General features: G+C 42.2%; 1 protein-coding gene across 13 annotated transcripts in view; it reads left to right on the plus strand.

Annotated features, from left to right (window-relative positions):
* The first annotated feature begins 2434 nt into the window (after positions 1-2434).
* The window catches only part of lhfpl2b (LHFPL tetraspan subfamily member 2b), a 197455-nt gene continuing 181828 nt past the window's right edge, over positions 2435-18061 (plus strand). For 4 of the 13 annotated variants that reach the window (XM_059974467.1, XM_059974472.1, XM_059974470.1 and 1 more), the window contains exons 1-2: positions 2435-2587; positions 7136-7195. Coding sequence is in view for 2 of the 13 variants with exons in the window: in XM_059974479.1 (XP_059830462.1) it covers positions 2939-3102; positions 7136-7199 (228 nt within the window). In the remaining 11 variants the exon portion in view is untranslated. The other 9 variants (XM_059974468.1, XM_059974476.1, XM_059974471.1 and 6 more) reach the window with 6 other exon arrangements.

The following is an 18061-nucleotide window of genomic DNA, read 5'->3' on the forward strand; positions in this document are numbered from 1 at the left end:
CACTGTAAACACTTCAATCCACTTTTTATAATGTTGTTTACATTGTAAGTGCATGTTGGTATTTGTACATTTAGGCCCTTTTTATCCAATCTCTGTAATCTGTTCTCTAACTTTATTTTTTGTAATTCTTTATTATTGTTTAATGTTACTTTTGTTGCTTTTCATGCCAACCCATGGCAACAAATTCCGAATGTATGTTAATGTGTCCTCTCTTTTTGCGATCATTGTTTAATTTAATTTTCTGTTTTATGTATAATTCTTATTGTAATTTATAGTTTTTATTAATGCAAAACAACAAAATTTTATGATAAATGCCAGTGCTATTAAACATGATTCAGAGGCAGATACTGTTTATCAAGCGCATGCCTGCTGGATGTATTCACTTTATTCTTTTATAATTGGCAATTGTATTTGAGCAGTTGAAATGAACCCTAAATAAATAGGATATATGACTAAAATTCTGCTGCTCTATTTCTCCCTTGGGTGACCACTTTCCAGACTGTGGGATAAGTTACAAGCTAAATGACAAATTAGCTAAGCTAACAGTCAACCAAACATAGCAGACTAAATGAGTGTGACCAATGATGTACTCCTGCCTCTGCAGACAGCAGAGCTTTGTGTAATCCTTTTCTCACAGGCTGTTACATTGCTCATGGACTCACTCTATTATCTCACTCAACTCCCTTTTTCTTGACATGTAGACCCCGGTCACTGTTGAAGGTGGGGGGGGGGGGGTTAATGAACAACTTAACCACAAACATGATTCTAGCAAGTTTTAGCAGACCACAAGATTAGCTAGCCATCTGACTCATAGTTTTCATGGCAACAGCACTAAATGTCAGCATCATCACATCACCTGACCATTGCAGGGGTAAAGTTGCAAAGATTACACCATATATGTCACAAAACAGGAAGAACTTGGTCAAAAGAAGTTTCAGAACTACATGCATTGAGCTATTTTTGACACTGCAGGGAAGTGACAGTAGCATTCTTCTTTCATATAGGGAAACCTTGTTTTCCTGTATGAAAGAAAGGAACATGGTGCTTATAAAATTGAAACATGTAACTCGTAGAAACAAAATAAACAAAATCAAAACACTGGAAACTGAAAACAAAAGCAAAAACTTCTGAATTATGAAACTTCAGAAGTACATATATATATGAAAAAAAACAAGCAGATGTTTCAGTTCAGGACACATCATAGATATTAGCTTTTCTCAGTTGTCTTTCCTTTGTCATTAACTTGGAAGACTCAATTATCCTGGTTATGTTTAATGTGTTTTAATATTTTAAATTAATTTTAGAAATGTCAGACATTACATTGTGCTGCATCTAGCTGGTTCAAAACATTGTGCTCGCAAAGTCCTAAATATATTTCACCCTCTTCCTATGAATACATCAGGACTAGACTGTTCTGCTTCCCCCTTCTGTGCTTTAGCTGATGATCTTTACACACATTAAGACGTAATAAGACAAACAAACCTTACAAAGTAGGAAGGACGGCAGATTGTGGACTACAGAGTTAAGAACAAACTTGCTGTAATGTAGGAGATCTGAAAGAGCGTGGATAATTTCACTTCACACTGAGAACTGTGAAATGCTGGAATGCACGTCTAGGATGAATGATTGGAACAGGAACCATGTCAACTTTGAAGAATATAATTGGGAATATATTGGGTGCTTGAAAGAGTAATGGGATTTGGCATGGAAAGTCAAAAACATCTGGTACTGGAAGTATGAAACAAAACAGGAAATGCTGGAAACACACAGCAGGTCAGGCAGCATCTGTGGAAAAAGAAACAGTTAATGTTTCAGGTTGAAGAAGAAATTTGGGATGACTTGTGGTTAAAAATTTATAGGGAATGATTAGAATAGTCAAGGTGTGATTTTATATAATTTCTTTATACAGGTAAGGAAGTTACTTTTGGATTGCTTTGACACAGCTCTAAGTGTTTGGTCAAATAGGCTGCTCTTCAGTAAATTTACTTAATCACAACCCATGCCACACCAGAACCCTCACTGTTCCTTTCATTTCCTGGCAAGGAAACGTAGTTTCTTGCAGCATATTCTCTGCTGAAGGAAAGTTGTCATTTTAAGCAGAACTTGAAAAGCATCATCTGGAAATAACTTAATTGTCAAAGTGTAACGGTATTTCGGCCTTCCCTGCAGCTGTAATCAATAATCAGTGATCAAAATATTGGAATAGACCACTTTACCCGCAATATTCCTAAATTATATTCCACATATGTCACATACATTCAAGTAACTGGAAGCAGGGCTTTTTGCCTTATTGATTTCCCCCGACTACACGGATACAGAGCGTTTCCCAGCTGAGCAGCTTGCGAGCCAGTCTCCCGGGGAACTCCCCTCGTGTCCGGAGGGAGGGGGAGGGGAGGGGGAGGCGGAGCAATGACTTCATTGGATTCCACCCCAGCCTGCATGTGTGTTTTGGGAGAGTGAAGAAAGGAGGTGGGGAAGAGGGCGGTCTGCTCGGCGAAAACCACTCATTGAAGCCGCTTAGAGCGGCGGAGAGAGGGCATCGAAGTGGAGTAAGCGAGAAGAGCCCTCTATTACCCCGGGGCAAAAGGTAAGTGAGGCTGGACTGAGTCTTGGAACTGAACTCCGAGGCAGGGAGATGTATTGCGGTAGTAGTGAACTCGGAGTGTGAAAGGCGCGAGCGCCGAGACTGGGACCGTGTCAGGAGCGCTTTGCCCGCCCGGTAGGCTGGGAAGTTAGTACTGTCAGAAAGTGCGGAGGGACTGGAGCAAGTTTTTTGTTTTTTTGTTCAAGTCCCGGAGCGATGAAGGAACTAGAGGACCGGAGGCTGAAAATCCACCATAATGAAGTGAAAGGCGCGAAGAAGCCGGGGTGAAGGTTTGCAGCCTGTATCTGTGAGCTGGGGAGCGACCTTGTCCCGGGGTTAGGATGCGCCGGGTGAATGAATGGAACCGCGCTCGCAGTCTCCGCTCCATCTACCTGGAGCGTTTCAGGGCTGGGTTCCCGTCCCGGCAGCAACGGTGCGGAACCGAGGTCCGAGCGCTCCCGGGGACGAACAATAGAGGAAGAGAGGGGTTCCTTTCATCTGGAAATTCGCACAGGCGGGTACGCTCATAGAGAAGAGAAAATATCGTCGCAATCTGCTCTTTTCTTGCCACGGTTCGCTGCGGAGCAAATCAGAGCAGAGACTGTTTCCGATCCAGGGAGATGGAGTTTCTGACATCTGCTTGCATTAGATCGGAGTAGGTGACCAGTGCGTCTTGCCGGGAGAAGGGAAAGGCTGCTGTAGTTAAGCGGGACATTTCGGGGGTAACCGAGGCCCGTCTAGTCCCTGGGGCAGTTTCACGAAGGGGGACTGGTACGTGTACGTAAAAAGACCGATAGATGCTGGAGTAACGGACAGAACTGCTGGAGGAGCAACTCGGGGGCAGGCAGCGACTGCATCGGCTCTAATGAAGGGCTTCGACCCGAAACGCCGACAGTTCCCTCCCCCTCAGATGCTGCGCGACCCGCTGAGTTCTTCCAGCAGACTGTTTGCAGTCTAAGCAGGTTTAATGTGCAGGCAGAGGCTAGGGAGCTGTGCCCACGCTGAGTCTGGTCACCGGGTCGTTTGATGTGGTGCATCGATACTTCGGAATCTGAAGACCGCAGGGCCACTTAAAGGGTTGATTTGATTACAAACTTGCCTGGCAACATCAAAGGGGCTTTGTGTGTGTGGCGGTGGTGGTGGTGGAGGGGGGGGGGGGGGTGGAATAGATGGCGAAGAATCCAGCTCGAGATAAGGAAGCAGTAGATCAAAGATCTCCCATCTGTTACGTTGGACCTGGACTCTCCTGCAGATTAATCTTTGATCTATTGATAGTAATTAATTATGTGGCACGAAAGTCACCGCGGATCAACGACGGATTGCCAAACTAAAACTCAACCATGTTTGGAAAAAGACCGTTTCAGAATGACACAGGAGGGCAGTTCCCGCATTTAACTTCAATTTTAGAAAGGTAACTTGCATGGACCTGAGGCCTTTTCCCCTTTCCCGAACAAGATGCGCAGCTTCCAAAGGATTAGAGATTCAATAAATCGAGGTTTAATGCAAAGACTTATTTTCTAATAAGGGGAACGTTACCTGGCGCTCCCCTCGCTGGGAAAGATGCGGGCTTGCTGCTGTTTTCATTGGACCCAGCTGAGGGCAGTGGGAATGAGGCTCACTGGAATTCATGCTGCTTGTCTCCTTTCCTTCACCCTCGTTGGGGGAGTAGCTAGATGTACACACACAAATAAGAAAATGACAAATATTGATTTGTTCATTTTGACTGTCATTTCCGTATTTGTGTGTACAGCCCTAATGATGGGATCTGGAGCAAGAAATTAGACAACTTCAAGTCACAAAATATAGTTTTAAAATAAGCATTCAGTTTTTGAATGTGATCATTGGACAATTGCTATGATAGAACACAGAAATCTGCATCACATTACAGGCCCTTCAGCCCACAATGTTGTGCCAACCATGTAACCTACTCTTAAAAACTGCCTAGAATTCCCTACCACATAGCCCTCTATTTTTCTAAGGTCCATGTACAATCAAAGAGACTATTAAAAGACCCTATTGTATCCACCTCCATTACCATCGCGGGCAGTACATTCCATGTACCCATCACTCTCTGTGTGACATCCCTTATGTAATTACTTCCAAGCACCTTAAAACTGCCCCCTTGTGTTGGCCATCTCAGCCCTGGGGGGGGGGGGGAGCCTCTGGCTGTCCACATGAATAAAGAAAAAGGCAGATTCTCTCAACCTAGCAAATTATTTGAGGTGTTACAGGAAGATCATGTTGGTCCTTGAGTATATTTCACTTACCTTATTTAAGGGAAACAATCTGGAAGATAAATTAAAAGAATGATAAATGACCAATTAAAGCAATTATAAAAGCACTTTTATATCCTTTTGGTACATTGGCTTATTGTCACTTGTACTGAGGTACAGTAATAATCTGTACTTTATACCATCCATATTGGTAATTTACTTATCATGTCAACACATTGAGGAGGGACAAGGGGGAAAAACAATAAAGAAGTGAAGAATAAAGTTTTGCATTACAGAGAAAGTACAGTGAAGATAGACAATTAGAGATTTAGAAACACTGCATAGCAACAGGCTGGCCAGTTACAGCCATGTGACCAATTAACCCAGTAACCTGTACATCTTTGCAACGTGGGAGAAAACCGGAGCACCCGGAGGAATCTTACACGGTCACAAGGAGAATGGACAAACTACTTACATACAGTGGTGGGAATTGAGCCCAGGTCACTGTGTCTATAATAGACAAGGGACGAATGGACAAGGGAGTCGCGTAGGGACCAATCCCTGTGAGTCGGCTGGTGTGGTATACTGTGTCCGGTGCTCCCGGTGTGGCCTTTTATATATTGGTGAAACCCGACGCAGACTGGGAGACCATTTTGCTGAACACCTGTGCTCAGTCTGCCAGAGAAAGCAGGACTCAAGAAGAAGCCACACTCAGGTTGGAGGAACAACACCTTATATACCGGCTGGGTAGCCTCCAAGCTGATGGCATGAACATTCACTTCTCTGTTAATTTCCCTCCTCCCCTTCTTACCCCATCCCTGATATATTTATTTTCCCCCTCCTTTTTTCTCTCTCTCTGCCCATCACTCTGACTGTTCTCCATCTCCGTCTGGTGCTCCCATTCCCCTTTCTTTCTCCCTAGCCCTCCCGTCCCATGATCCTTTCCTTTCTCTAGCTCTGTATCCCTTTTGCCAATCACCTTTCTAGCTCTCAGCTTCATCCCACCCCTTCCGGTCTTCTCCTACCATTTCGCAGTTACCCCTCCCCCTCCTACTTTCAAATCTCTTACTATCTTTCCTTCCAGTTAGTCCTGACGAAGGCTCTCGGCCCGAAACATCAACTGCGCTTCTCCCTATAGATGCCGCCTGGCCTGCTGTGTTCCACCAGCATTTTGTGTGTGTTGCTTGAATTTTCAGCATCTGCAGATTTCCTCAAGCTTGCATAGGGATGTGATAATAATCAGATGATCTATTTTAAGGACATTGACAGAGTGATAAGCTGTTTGCATTTGATTAGCAACGTCAAGATTCAAGTAGTTTAATGACATTTCCTGTACACCAGTGACAGGAAAATGAAATACTGGTTACTCTGGATCTGATGCAGCACAAAACAAACCCAAAAGATAAAGAATAAATAATACACAAATATAAATATATATTTGTGTGTGTTATTGTATAAATAAATAAGATAGCTTATATACATTGTATGTCCATAAAGTGATGCTGGGATGTACTTAAGATGACTGACAGGAAATAATAAAGTTGTGGTGAAGTTGGTGGGCGGAGCTGTTGATCAGTCTTACTGATTGGGGAAAGTAACTGGTTTTGAATCTGATGATCCTGGAGTGGACGCGGCCTAGCCTCTTCCCTGATGGAAGTGGGACAAACAGTCCATGAGCAGGGTGTATCTGATCCTTCGTGATCTTACTGTCTCTTTTTTTCTGTTTTGGGGCCTTTCTGTATATGTGTCCTTGATGGTGGGTAGACGAGTGCCAGTAATGTGATGGGCATTTGACTACCTCTTGTCCAGCCTTAGTTCCTGCACCAAGCATTAATGCAGTTTGCCGGAATGCTCTTTGCAGCGCGTCTGTCAAACACCCTGAGAATGGATGTGCAAAGTCTAGCTCTCTTCACCCTCCTCAGAAAGTAGAGGTGTTGGTGAGCTTTGTTCTGGGACTCACGAGAGGTTATCTGTGATGTTCACTTGCAGGAGCTTGAAACTGCTTGTAGTTTCCACTGGGGTGCTGCCAATGGAAAGAGGTGCAAGGGGTCTGAGTTCTCCTGAAGTCAATAACCATCTCCTTAGTCTTACTGACATTAAGGATCAAGTTTTTTGCCTGGTACCAGGCCTTGAGCTCTTCCACCATCTTTCTGTAGGCTGGCTGATTCATGGGTGTTGGTGACGAGCCTTACACTGTTGTGTTATCAGTGAACTTGATGTGATAGCTTTAGTGTCTGGCGATACAGTCAGGTGTGTGTATAGCAATACCATAGTGGTGTGTATTGTGTTAAGTTAGATAGTGCAACATATACAGTGATGTTTATTTGATGTTTCACAGCTCTGGAATGACACAGACCGAAGAAAATTATGAAGACCTTTCTCACATGACTGATGGAAGGTTGGTAAGGTGTCCAGCTGATACATTATTCTGCTTGCTCTGTCAATTTGTTGGCTTGTGTTTGAAATTGAGCCATTTACCAAGTCATTCATGTAATTGGGCCTCTGCTGATTGGAACAAAATGAAGCTAAGTACCAACAGGAACAACCAGCAATATGAAATCTTTGATGATTCAGGGTTTGTGATCTCTTATTGCTTCCATATTTTGATATGTGTATCAATGTATTATTGAAAAGTTGCCAACCATTGAACGCAACTGTATTGAGGCGATTACTGAGGGAACCTGTACAAAATCAAGAACAGATATCCTTCTAGAGTTTTTGTGAATGTTTATTTAGTTATGCATTGTGCATTTAAAAACCTGTTATACATTTAATCTCTTAGGTCTTGTGTTTGAAACATTGTCCAACGTTTTTGTAAGGCTTTGTATGTGAGAGAGGAGAATGGTAGAATCAGCTATGGGGGGTGGAGAATGTCCTCCTATCTGTTTCTCCTTGACCTTTTACTTCCAGCTGCCAAATGATAAAACTCTACAGAATTGACTGGTTGACAACTTTACAGAATTAAGCAATTTTTAATCAGTGCATTCTTCAATCAGAACACTGAGGGATTTTTTTGGGTCAGTACATCATGAGTTTGGTAATGAGTAAAACTTAATTGCTTAAGTTCAGGAAAAGTATCAAAATGTATCCTTTATTATTAATGATGGCATAGATTTTGTGTCCTTGGAAAAAATGTGGTTGAACCACCAGAAGGATTGATGCAGTCCTGATAGTGAATGAGTTCCAGGATTTAAATCCAGTGGGAGTAAAGAAAAGAAGATGTGTTTTCAACCTGAGTTGGCATATGAGAGAACAAGTAGGTTGCAGTCGTCCCACAGGGTATCTAACTTGCACACTTTAAGGTACAGCATCAAGTAGACCCTTGCGGCCCATTGATTTGAACTGCCCAGCAACCCCTAATTTAAGTAAAGCCTAATTATGGGGCAATTTACAATGACCAATTTGGTCTTTGGACTGTGGGAGGAAACCGTAGCACTCAGAGAAAATCCACATGGTCACAGGGAGAGCATACAAACTCCTTACAGACAGCAACGGGAATTGAACCCATGTCACTGTTGCTTTAAGGTGTTGTGCTAACCACTATGCTCCCGTGATGTCCCAGTGTAGCCATTGCATTAAGCTTTTTTTCAGTTCTAGGGTGTTGTAGTCAGGTTAGTCTGGTCAGTAGAGAGCTCTCCACATGATTCTCAATGACTTCATTCAGAGCAGGGCTTCTTGGTATCGCTGTAACTGGGAATTGAGTCTGGTGGAGAATAAAACTACAATACTTGTGTTACAGCTTCATTTTGCCCATCGTTCCTTTTCAAGTTTACTGATGCAATATCTATGTTTAGTTGGGGGCACTAACAGAGTGATTAGAATTCTAGAGATATGAATCTCGCAGTGATATAGCTATTTATTGAAAAGAAAACGAATGAAAAGTCAAAGTAAATTTATTACTCTAAGGAGCGCTGTGAGGTCATTCTTGCCCTCTGCCATTAGGCTCTATTAAGAGTCAACCTAGAGCTGGGGAAGTTGTGACCTGCTCAACTCCTTGAGGTAACATTTTTATTCTTTCTTACTTCTCTTCTAATATTGTGCACTTGTAATGCTACTGTGACACTGTGATTTCCTTTGGGATCAATAAAGTATCGAAGTACATGTATGTCACCATGTACAACACTGAGATTTATTTTCTTGTGGCATACTCACTAAATCCGTAATAGAATATTAGCCATAGTAGAATCAAATGAAATATTCTGTAACAATGACAGTGGAATACTGTATTGTTGAATTGAAACCTATTGTCCTTGCATATCCTAATCTACTCCGAGTTCATTCGTGAAGTGTTTAGTATAAGAATCAAGACCATTTTATATTCCTAATTGCTGTTAACTCCAGTGCTGTAAGTTACAGGGTGTAAAGTCACAAGGCTCCAGAACAAGTAGGAATAGCAGATTTTCTCTCCTACATGTTATTAGAAACTAGATGTATTTTTAATGATTTAGTAGTTCCATGGTAACCATTACCGATGATAGCAATTTATTCTGGATTGATTGATTACCATAATTTAAATTTTGTACTTGTAGGTCCAGATCATTAGTTTAATAACTTACCCCTTAGTTTCTGATTTGACAATCTCATAAACTACAAAGACATGCCTAAAATGCAAGTGTTGTCTCACTGATGTGTCCAGCATCAACCTGACACTGTTGCAGAATCCTGTTTTTAGTACTGATTCATCCATTGTTATTTTATCATGTATTCTATTTCTCAGGCAAGATGCATCCACCAGAGGTGTGGAGGGGGACGGATTTTTTTTAAGCCTCTGAGAAAGATTCTGATGGCAAGTAGCTGACTGTCCTTTATGAACTGGTACTCTACATGTTGAAGGGCAATGGAGAGACAAGGATATAGATTATTCTGGGTGGCAGAATTTATATCCAAGAAAAAAAACTGGCTTGATGCTACTGCCACTAATGGGACTGGCAGAGTCATGTTATCTGTTGGTGACACAAATGGTCAGCAACAAGTTGAACTGTTTCAGCCATTTGTAACACAAACGATTGAGCCAATGTGGGATATAAAACTACTTCACCAGATGTCTGTTGAAAATGCACTAACTGCAACGGTATTACTAGGAGTGGCAATAGCAAAATCCTTATGAAGATGAAGGCTTCTCTATACACAGCGGATATTTTCCAACTTGTTGGTGTGGGGTTTTCAACAGACTGGCTTCAGAACACACCAAGCAGCTTAGAATGTGAGATGCCATGAGCTAGTGATTGGATTGTATCGCAGCTCGGAGTAACTTCTTCGTTCAGCATATCTCTTTGCCGTTGACCATGGCAAGCAAGTCAATGCTGGTTCAATAACAGAGGAATGATCTATGGAATTCGTTGCCACAAGTGGCTGTGGAGGCCAAGGCACTGAGTGTATTTAAGGCAGAGATAGATAGGCTCTTGAGTAGCCAGAGCATCAAAGGGTATGAGGTGAAAGCAGGGGAGTGGGGATGACTAAGAATTGGATCAGCCCTTGATTGAATGGCGGAGCAGACGATGGGCCTAATGGCCTACCTCTGTTCCTGTATCCTATGGTCTAATGTACAGAAAGGTGCCGGAAAAAAGTTAGCGACGGCATGAAGGGCCTTGCAGACCCTGCTTACTGACTGTCCCACTCCCATCAGGGAAGAGGCTGTACAGCATCCACACCAGGACCACTAGACTCAAAAGCACTGAAGTTGATCAATACTTCCACCCATTATAGCACCCACTACCATGACATACACATCACCTAGCTTTACTTTACGTACATACAATCAGTATAGGTATATAAGTTAGTTGTACATTGTTTTTATATATGTACTCGTTACGCTTATTGTGCTTTTTAATGCTGCATTGGATCTGGAACTACAATCAATTTAGTCTCCTTTACACTTGTACTGAAGAGTGGCATTAAACAATTTTGAACCTTGTATTTTTCTCTCTTCCTTCCCCTTGCCTGTTTAGTTACGGAAGAAGTTACCTAACACTGTGGTGATTATACAATTCATAAAGCAATAAATTCCTACCCTTTCTGTCAGTCGTCCATTAAGCACTGAAAGTGCTTGTCACACCTTTGCCTCATTTTGCTCAAATTTAATGTCTCCGAAATAAGTGGAGGAAATCTAACAGAAAATGAATGTGGTTAGCACAGTTTGGAAGAACACAGGGATCATACAACTAATCATTGTAACACCAATTGAAACATGTATCATTACAAACTATAACCTCAGTGTTAAGTAATTGTATTGAGCAATCAGATCTAAATGAGGAGTTGCCCACACCATATACAAATGTGATGTGTCAGCAGATTTAGCCCCAGGCTGTTGGGAAAAGCTCAAATGGAAATCTAAAAGAAAGAGCATGTCCTAACCTGGCACTTCAATGCTGCTTCAGATAAGAATCAGGACAACAGGAGAAACAAATACAGTCTGTGCACGTTCAGTTCATTTCCATCTGCCAATTCAAGTCAGACCGCAAATTGCTTGGAAACACTCTTCTTTTGTGCAATACATCTTTAATCTATTGACGAGCAGACTTTATTTTGAGATACAGTACACAGTAGTAAATAGAAGAGGTAAGTGTTCACACTCTAAGCTACTCCGTGTGCTGGAATACAATCCTACAAAGCAACAAAGTCAAAAATAGAGACGAGATGCAACCGATGCTCAATGCTGGAGGAACCCAGCAGGTCAGGCAGTATCAGAGGAATAAACATTTGATGGCGACTTAGTCCGAAACATCACCTGTTTATTTCCCTCCATTGATACCATTGTCAGCAAATACTCTCACATGCACAATGCCCTGAGGAGAACACCTGAATATATTGAAGTGGATGCAGAAATAGCCCTCAATAGAATAAGGTCTGAAAGCAGGTTGGCCAGCTGGCCCTGATGGAATCACCCCCGCCCCCCAGTAGAGGAAAAGGACTATTATGCAAAACAATGCCTCATATTTAACAGTTATTAAGGGCTGTGATTGCTTATGCAGACCAGAGAGACCTCCAATCAGTGCTTCTGTTTAAAAGGCTCAGTAATTTTGAAACAGGTCCAAAGCTTGGGCCAGTTTAGGCAAGATGTTAAACTGTATGTTTACAGTTGCATTGCATGGTTGCTAGAGAAGAGCAAGGGTTCTGTAAAATGTAGCTTTATCATCACTAAAGTTATTCTCTTAAAAAAAAAATGTGAATTTCAGCAACTCTTTGATAAAGTGCTGTATCACATAGGTATCGGTGGGCTGACTATAGGATGAATAGTGAATTGTTTGCATTTGTGTACGTAAGGGACTGGTATCAAAAGGTACTAGTTCTGCACAGTGATTATGTCCTACAAAGATGTGTCCAACACTCATTATTCTTCACCTCAAATTAGCATGAAGGCAGTAACAGAGAGAAGTGGAAATCTTGTCTACCTGTGTATGTGTTAAGATGCCTAAGGATTCAAATCCATGCTGCTGATGGGATATCTATGAGTGCTTTGGCTATGGGTTTGCCACATATTCAGTCAGGCCAGAGGCTACTTTCCATGAGATTGTCAGAGTGTCTGCAAATATTTCAGCCCTGTCTTTTGCACTCATGCCCTGCACTCTGAGGATGTTAGACCATAAGACTATAAGATATAGGAGCAGAAGTAGGCCACTTGATGCCCTGGCTAATCAAGAACCTATCTATCTCTGCCTTAAATGCGCCGAATGACTTGGCCTCTAACTTGTGGCAATGAATTCCATCGATTTACCACCCTATTCCTAAAGTAATTTCTCCGCATCTCAGTTCTAAGTGGACATTCTTCAATCCTGAAGTTGTGCCCTCTTGACCCAGAATCCCCTACCATGGAAAATAACTTTGTCATATCTAATCTGTTCTTTTAATGCCTTTTAACATTCAGAATGTTTCTATGAGATCCCCCATCATTCTCCTGAACTCCAGGGAATACAGCCCAATAGCTGCCAGACGTTCTTCATACAGTAACCCTTTCATTCCTGGAATCATTCTCATGAATCTTATCTGAACTCCCTCCAATGTCAATATATCCTTTCTAAAATAAGGAGCCCAAAACTGCACACAATACTCCAAGTGTGGTCTCACGAGTGCCTTGTAGAGCCTCAATATCACATCCCTGCTCTTATATTCTAGAAATGAATGCCAACATTCCATTCACCTTCTTCGTCACCGACTTAGCCTGGAGTTTAACCTTCAGGGTATCTTGCACAAGGACTCCCAAGTCTCTTTGCATCTCTGCATTTTGAATTCTCTCCCCATCTAAATAATAGTCTGCCCGTTTATTTCTTCCACCAAGGTGCATGACCATACACTTTTCAACATTGTATTTCATTTGCCACTTCTTTGCCTATTTGCCTAAACTATCTAAGTCTCTCTGTAGGCTCTCTGTTTCCTCAACACTACCCACTCCTCCACCTATGTTTGTATCATCGGCAAATTTAGCCACAAATCCATTAATACCATAGTCCAAATCATTGACATACACCATAATAAGCAGTGGTCCCAGCACTGATCCCTGTGGAACTCCACTGGTAACCGGCATCCAGCCAGAATAGGATCCCTTTATTCCCACTCTCTGTTTTCTGCTGCCCAGCCAATGTTCTGCCCACTCTACTAACTTCCCTGTAATTTCAAGGGCTATTATCTTGCTAAGTAGCCTCATGTGTGGCACCTTGTTAGAGACCTTCTGAAAATCTAAGTACACCACATCTACTGCACCTCCTTTGGCTACCCTGCTTGTAATTTCCTCAGAGAATTGCAGTAGGTTCGTCAGGCAGGATTTTCCTTTCAGGAAACCATGCTGGCTTTGACCTATCTTGTCATGTGCCTCACTCTGTAATATCATCCCTAACAATTGATTCCAATAACTTCCCAACCACTGACGTCAGGCTGACAGGTCTATAGTTTCCTTTCTGCTGCCTCCCACCCTTCTTAAATAGCGGAGTAACATTTGCAATTTTCCAGTAATCCGGAACAATTCCAGAATCTATTGACGCTTGAAAGATCATTGTTAACGCCTCCGTAATCTCTCCAGCTACTTCCTTCAGAACCTGAGGATGCATTCCATCAGGCCCAGGAGATTTATCCACCCTCAGACCATTAAGCTTCCTGAGCAACTTCTCAGTTGTAATTTTCACTGCACAAACTTCACTTCCCTGACACTCTTGAATGTCCGTTATACTGCAGACATCTTCCACTGTGAAGACTGATGCAAAATACGCTTTCAGTTCCTGTGCCATCTCTGATTACAATATCTCCAGCATCACTTTATTGGTCCTATGTCTACCCTTGACTCTCTTTTACCCTTTATTGCCTTGTTGTTCGGGTAGACTGGTGTTGGGTGATTTTGACTTTCTGTGTAGAGCCTTCCTGTGTGCTACAGTTCAGTTTCTGTACCACACAATGATGCAGCATGTTCAGATGCACTCCACTGGTCATATTGGTGTGCATAGACCAGCTCTCTTCACCCTTCTCAGAAATTAAAGGCATTGGTAAACTTTCTTGACTGTGGAGGTTGTGTTCTGGGACAATGAGAGGTTGTGTGAAATGTGCTTTCCCGTAAGTTTGAAACTGCTCGTATTTTCCACGGTTGTCTTCCCAGTATGAAGAAAGGGTGAGTGGTGAAGGTTTTCTTGAAACTGATAACTATCTCCTTTATTAAACAAAAAAAAAATTTGGAATGAATTTAAGTCCTTAGAGTTAATGTGATGTAATAATTCTTTCCATAGCTGAATTGTCTAAGTAATTAAGATAAGTAAAAGGCATCGGCGAGTTATTCTATCAAACAAACAATAAGGAAGTGGTGAAGAACAACGGCAGTTTAACAAATTTTACAAAAAGTTAGAAAAAAAAATTGGACCAGAATCATAAGCTTAGAGTAAAGTCACTTAAGATGAAATCTGGAAACACTTTAACAAATGATGCAGGAATTTCATTTCCCGAATGTCTTTAGATTCTGAGTCCATTGAAATTGTCAAGGCTGAATTTAATAAATGTAAAGGAAATGAATCGCATGGGATGTGGATCAAAGGAAAGTGAAATGGATTTGAAGTATAGATCAGATTGAAAGGTAGAAGTGTTTCATCTCTCTTCCTATTGGATTCCATTGCCAGATGAATAGAATCAGGAGAGTGTTAGAAGCACTTCTCCGCCTCTCTGTTTGGAAAGTGTGACCGTTCCTCCATCTTGCTCCTGCCTACCTACAGGCAGAAGCTGAAACAGGGAAGCAGCCATATTGAAAACAATCTACTGCTGGTCCAACTAATCAGACTCAATGTTACAAGACTGCTTTGATAGCGTCACCTGGGAGGTATTTCGAGTAGAGAACATCTCTGAATACACAGAGGTGGTCACAGCTTCATTCGGAACGGCATTGAAGACATTGTTCCCCAAAGTCGGTCTGGGTCTACCCAAACCCGAAGCCTTGGATAAATAGTTCAGTGCTTGTTTCTGTCAGTGCAAGGGATAAAGGCTTGACCTCCGGAGACCAAAAGGAGTTCGAGATGCCACTATAATTTACGTAGGGCCATCAAGGTGGCAAACGGCAACACAGTGACAAAATTCAGTCACAGCTCTGCAACAATGACACAGGCAGCGTATGGTAAACATTGAAACATAGAAATCTTTCGGCCCACAATGTTGTGCTGACCATGTAACCTACTCTAGAAACTGCCTAGAATTTCCATACTGCATATCCCTCTATTATTCTAAGGTCCATGTACCTCTCTAAGAGTCCTGACTGGCTGCATCACTGCCTGGTTCGGGAACGGCAGACGCAATCTCAATGGCTCTCCGCAAGGCTTTAGACAACCTGGACAACACAAACACCAATGTCAGGATACTGTTCATCGACTATAGCTCAGTATTTAATACCATTGTTCCAACGATCCTGATTAAGAATTTTTGCAGAACCTGGGCCTCTGTACCTCCCTCTACAATTGGATCCTAGTCTTCTTAACTGGAAGACCACAATCTGTGGATTGATTATAACATCTCCTTCCTGACGATCAACACTGGCACACCTCAGAGGTGTGTGTTTAGCCCACCACTCTACTCTCTGTACACCCTTGACTGTGTGGCTAGGCATAGCTCAAATACCATCTATAAATTTGTTGGCGATACAATCATTGTTGGTAGAATCTCAGATGGAGATGAGAGGGCGTACAGGAGCAAGATATGCCAACTAGTGGAGTGGGGTCGCAGCAACAACTTGGCACTCAATGTCAGTAAGATGAAAGAACTGATTGTGCACTTCACAAAGGGTAAGACAATGGAACACATACCAATCCTCAGAGGGATCAGAAGTGGAGAGAGTGAGCAGCTTCAAGTTCCTGGGTGTCAAAATCTCTGAGGATCTAACCTGGTCCCAACATATCAATGTAGTTATAAGGAAGGCAAGACAGCAACTATACTTTATTAGGAGTTTGAAGAGATTTGGCATGTCAGCAAATGCACTCAAACTTCTATAGATGTACTGTGGAGAGCATTCTGACAGGCTGCATCGCAGTCTGGTATGGACAGGGATTGGGAGACTGCTGCACAGGACAAAAAGCTGCAGATGGTTGTAAACCAAGTCAGCTCCATCTTGGGTACTAGCCTACAAAGTACCCAGGACATCTTCAAGGAGCAGTGTCTGAGAAAGGCAGCGTCCATTATTAAGGACCTCCAGCACCCAGAGCATGCCCTTTTCTCACTGTTACCATCAGGAAGGAGGTACAGAAGCCTGAAGGCACACACTCAGCGATTCAGGAACAGCTTTTTCCCCGCTGCTATCCAATTCCTAAATGGACATTGAACCCTTGGACACTGCCTCACTTTTTTTAATATACAGTATTTGTTTTTCGCACATTAAAAGCTATTCATACATATACTGTAATTGATTTACTTATTATTTTTTCTTCTGTATTTATAATTTAGAACCTGCTGCTGCTAAGTTAACAAATTTCATGTCACATGCGGGTGAGAATAAATCTGATTCTGAACCTTGATTGCTGGGCACTGCAGAGAGTGGTACGGACAGTCCAGCACATCTGTGGATGTGAACTTCCCTCCATTGAGGACATTTACAGCAGCAGGTGCAGAAAGAAGGCCTGGAAAATCATTGGGGACACTCGTCATCAAACCATTAACTGTTTCAGCTGCTTCTGTCTGGCAAACAGTATCGCAGCATTAAAGCCAGGACCAACAGACTACGGGACAGCTTCTTTCTACAAGCCATTGGACTTGTAAATTCATATGTCTGTACATTGCGACAAAGTCATAAAGCAAGGACATTTACTTCCTCATGTTGTAGGATTTAAATAAATTCAATTTAAACTGTATTGCAATCATATCTTGCAATTGTGTGTGTAGTTAAGGAGGCTGACGTGCTGTGCAAAAACTTCAGAACTTCAGCGAAGTGTCACTTTGGACATAATATTCCGCATTGCTTAAAGTTGATTGGATTATCTCAGTGAAGCAGTACTCTTTTTTTTAAAAAAAGAGCTGTAATCCACTGAGTCTGTAGACAGTGACTGTGTGGCAGATTTCCTGGGTTAATAGGCAATTAATAAGTTCCTGTCTGGTACATTTTCCAGTCTCATGGGTACTTTAGTAATGCATTTCATGTAATGGTTCTTTACTCTGTGCCTGGATGACCTGAAAGTGAAAGGATATTAATTGTGCATAGGTGAAGTAGTCAGAAAGCTTTCCAGTAATGGCAGTGTGATCAGACAGAATACTGATTATTGCATCAGTTGATTGAAAAGTTTCCTTGCTTCATACGGCCAGCAGCTTAACCTAATGCATCTCTTGTATGCTTGAAATAAGTCAGTAGACAGGCAAGTTGAGAATAAATAGCTAGGTTAGAGTAAAACATCATCCTTTTTAATAAATGTACCTGTTGGAAGAACTCAAAATTGGAGCAGGAGTCAGCCACTAAACCCTTGTGCCTGCCCGGTGTACAGCCCAGGAACAGACCACTCAGCCCACAATGTTGTGCCAAAAGAGCTCAAAAGCAAATCAAAAACACCCAAATACTAATCGCTCCACCCACACAACATCCATATTCCTTAATTCTCCTTGCAGCCATGTGCCTATCCAAACATTTCATAATAGCCTAATATATTTGCTTCTACCACCCTACCAGGCGGTGCATTCCAGGCATCCTCCACTGAGTTAAAAAAAAAACTTGCATCCCCCTTGAACTTACCCCTCTCTCCTTCAATGCATGCCCTCAGGTATTAGACATTTCAATCCTGGGAAACAGATACTCCCTGTCTAGTCTATCGATGTCTATCATAATCTT

Source organism: Hypanus sabinus, chromosome 7 (genome assembly GCF_030144855.1).
Source record: "Hypanus sabinus isolate sHypSab1 chromosome 7, sHypSab1.hap1, whole genome shotgun sequence".
NCBI lineage: Eukaryota > Metazoa > Chordata > Chondrichthyes > Myliobatiformes > Dasyatidae > Hypanus > Hypanus sabinus.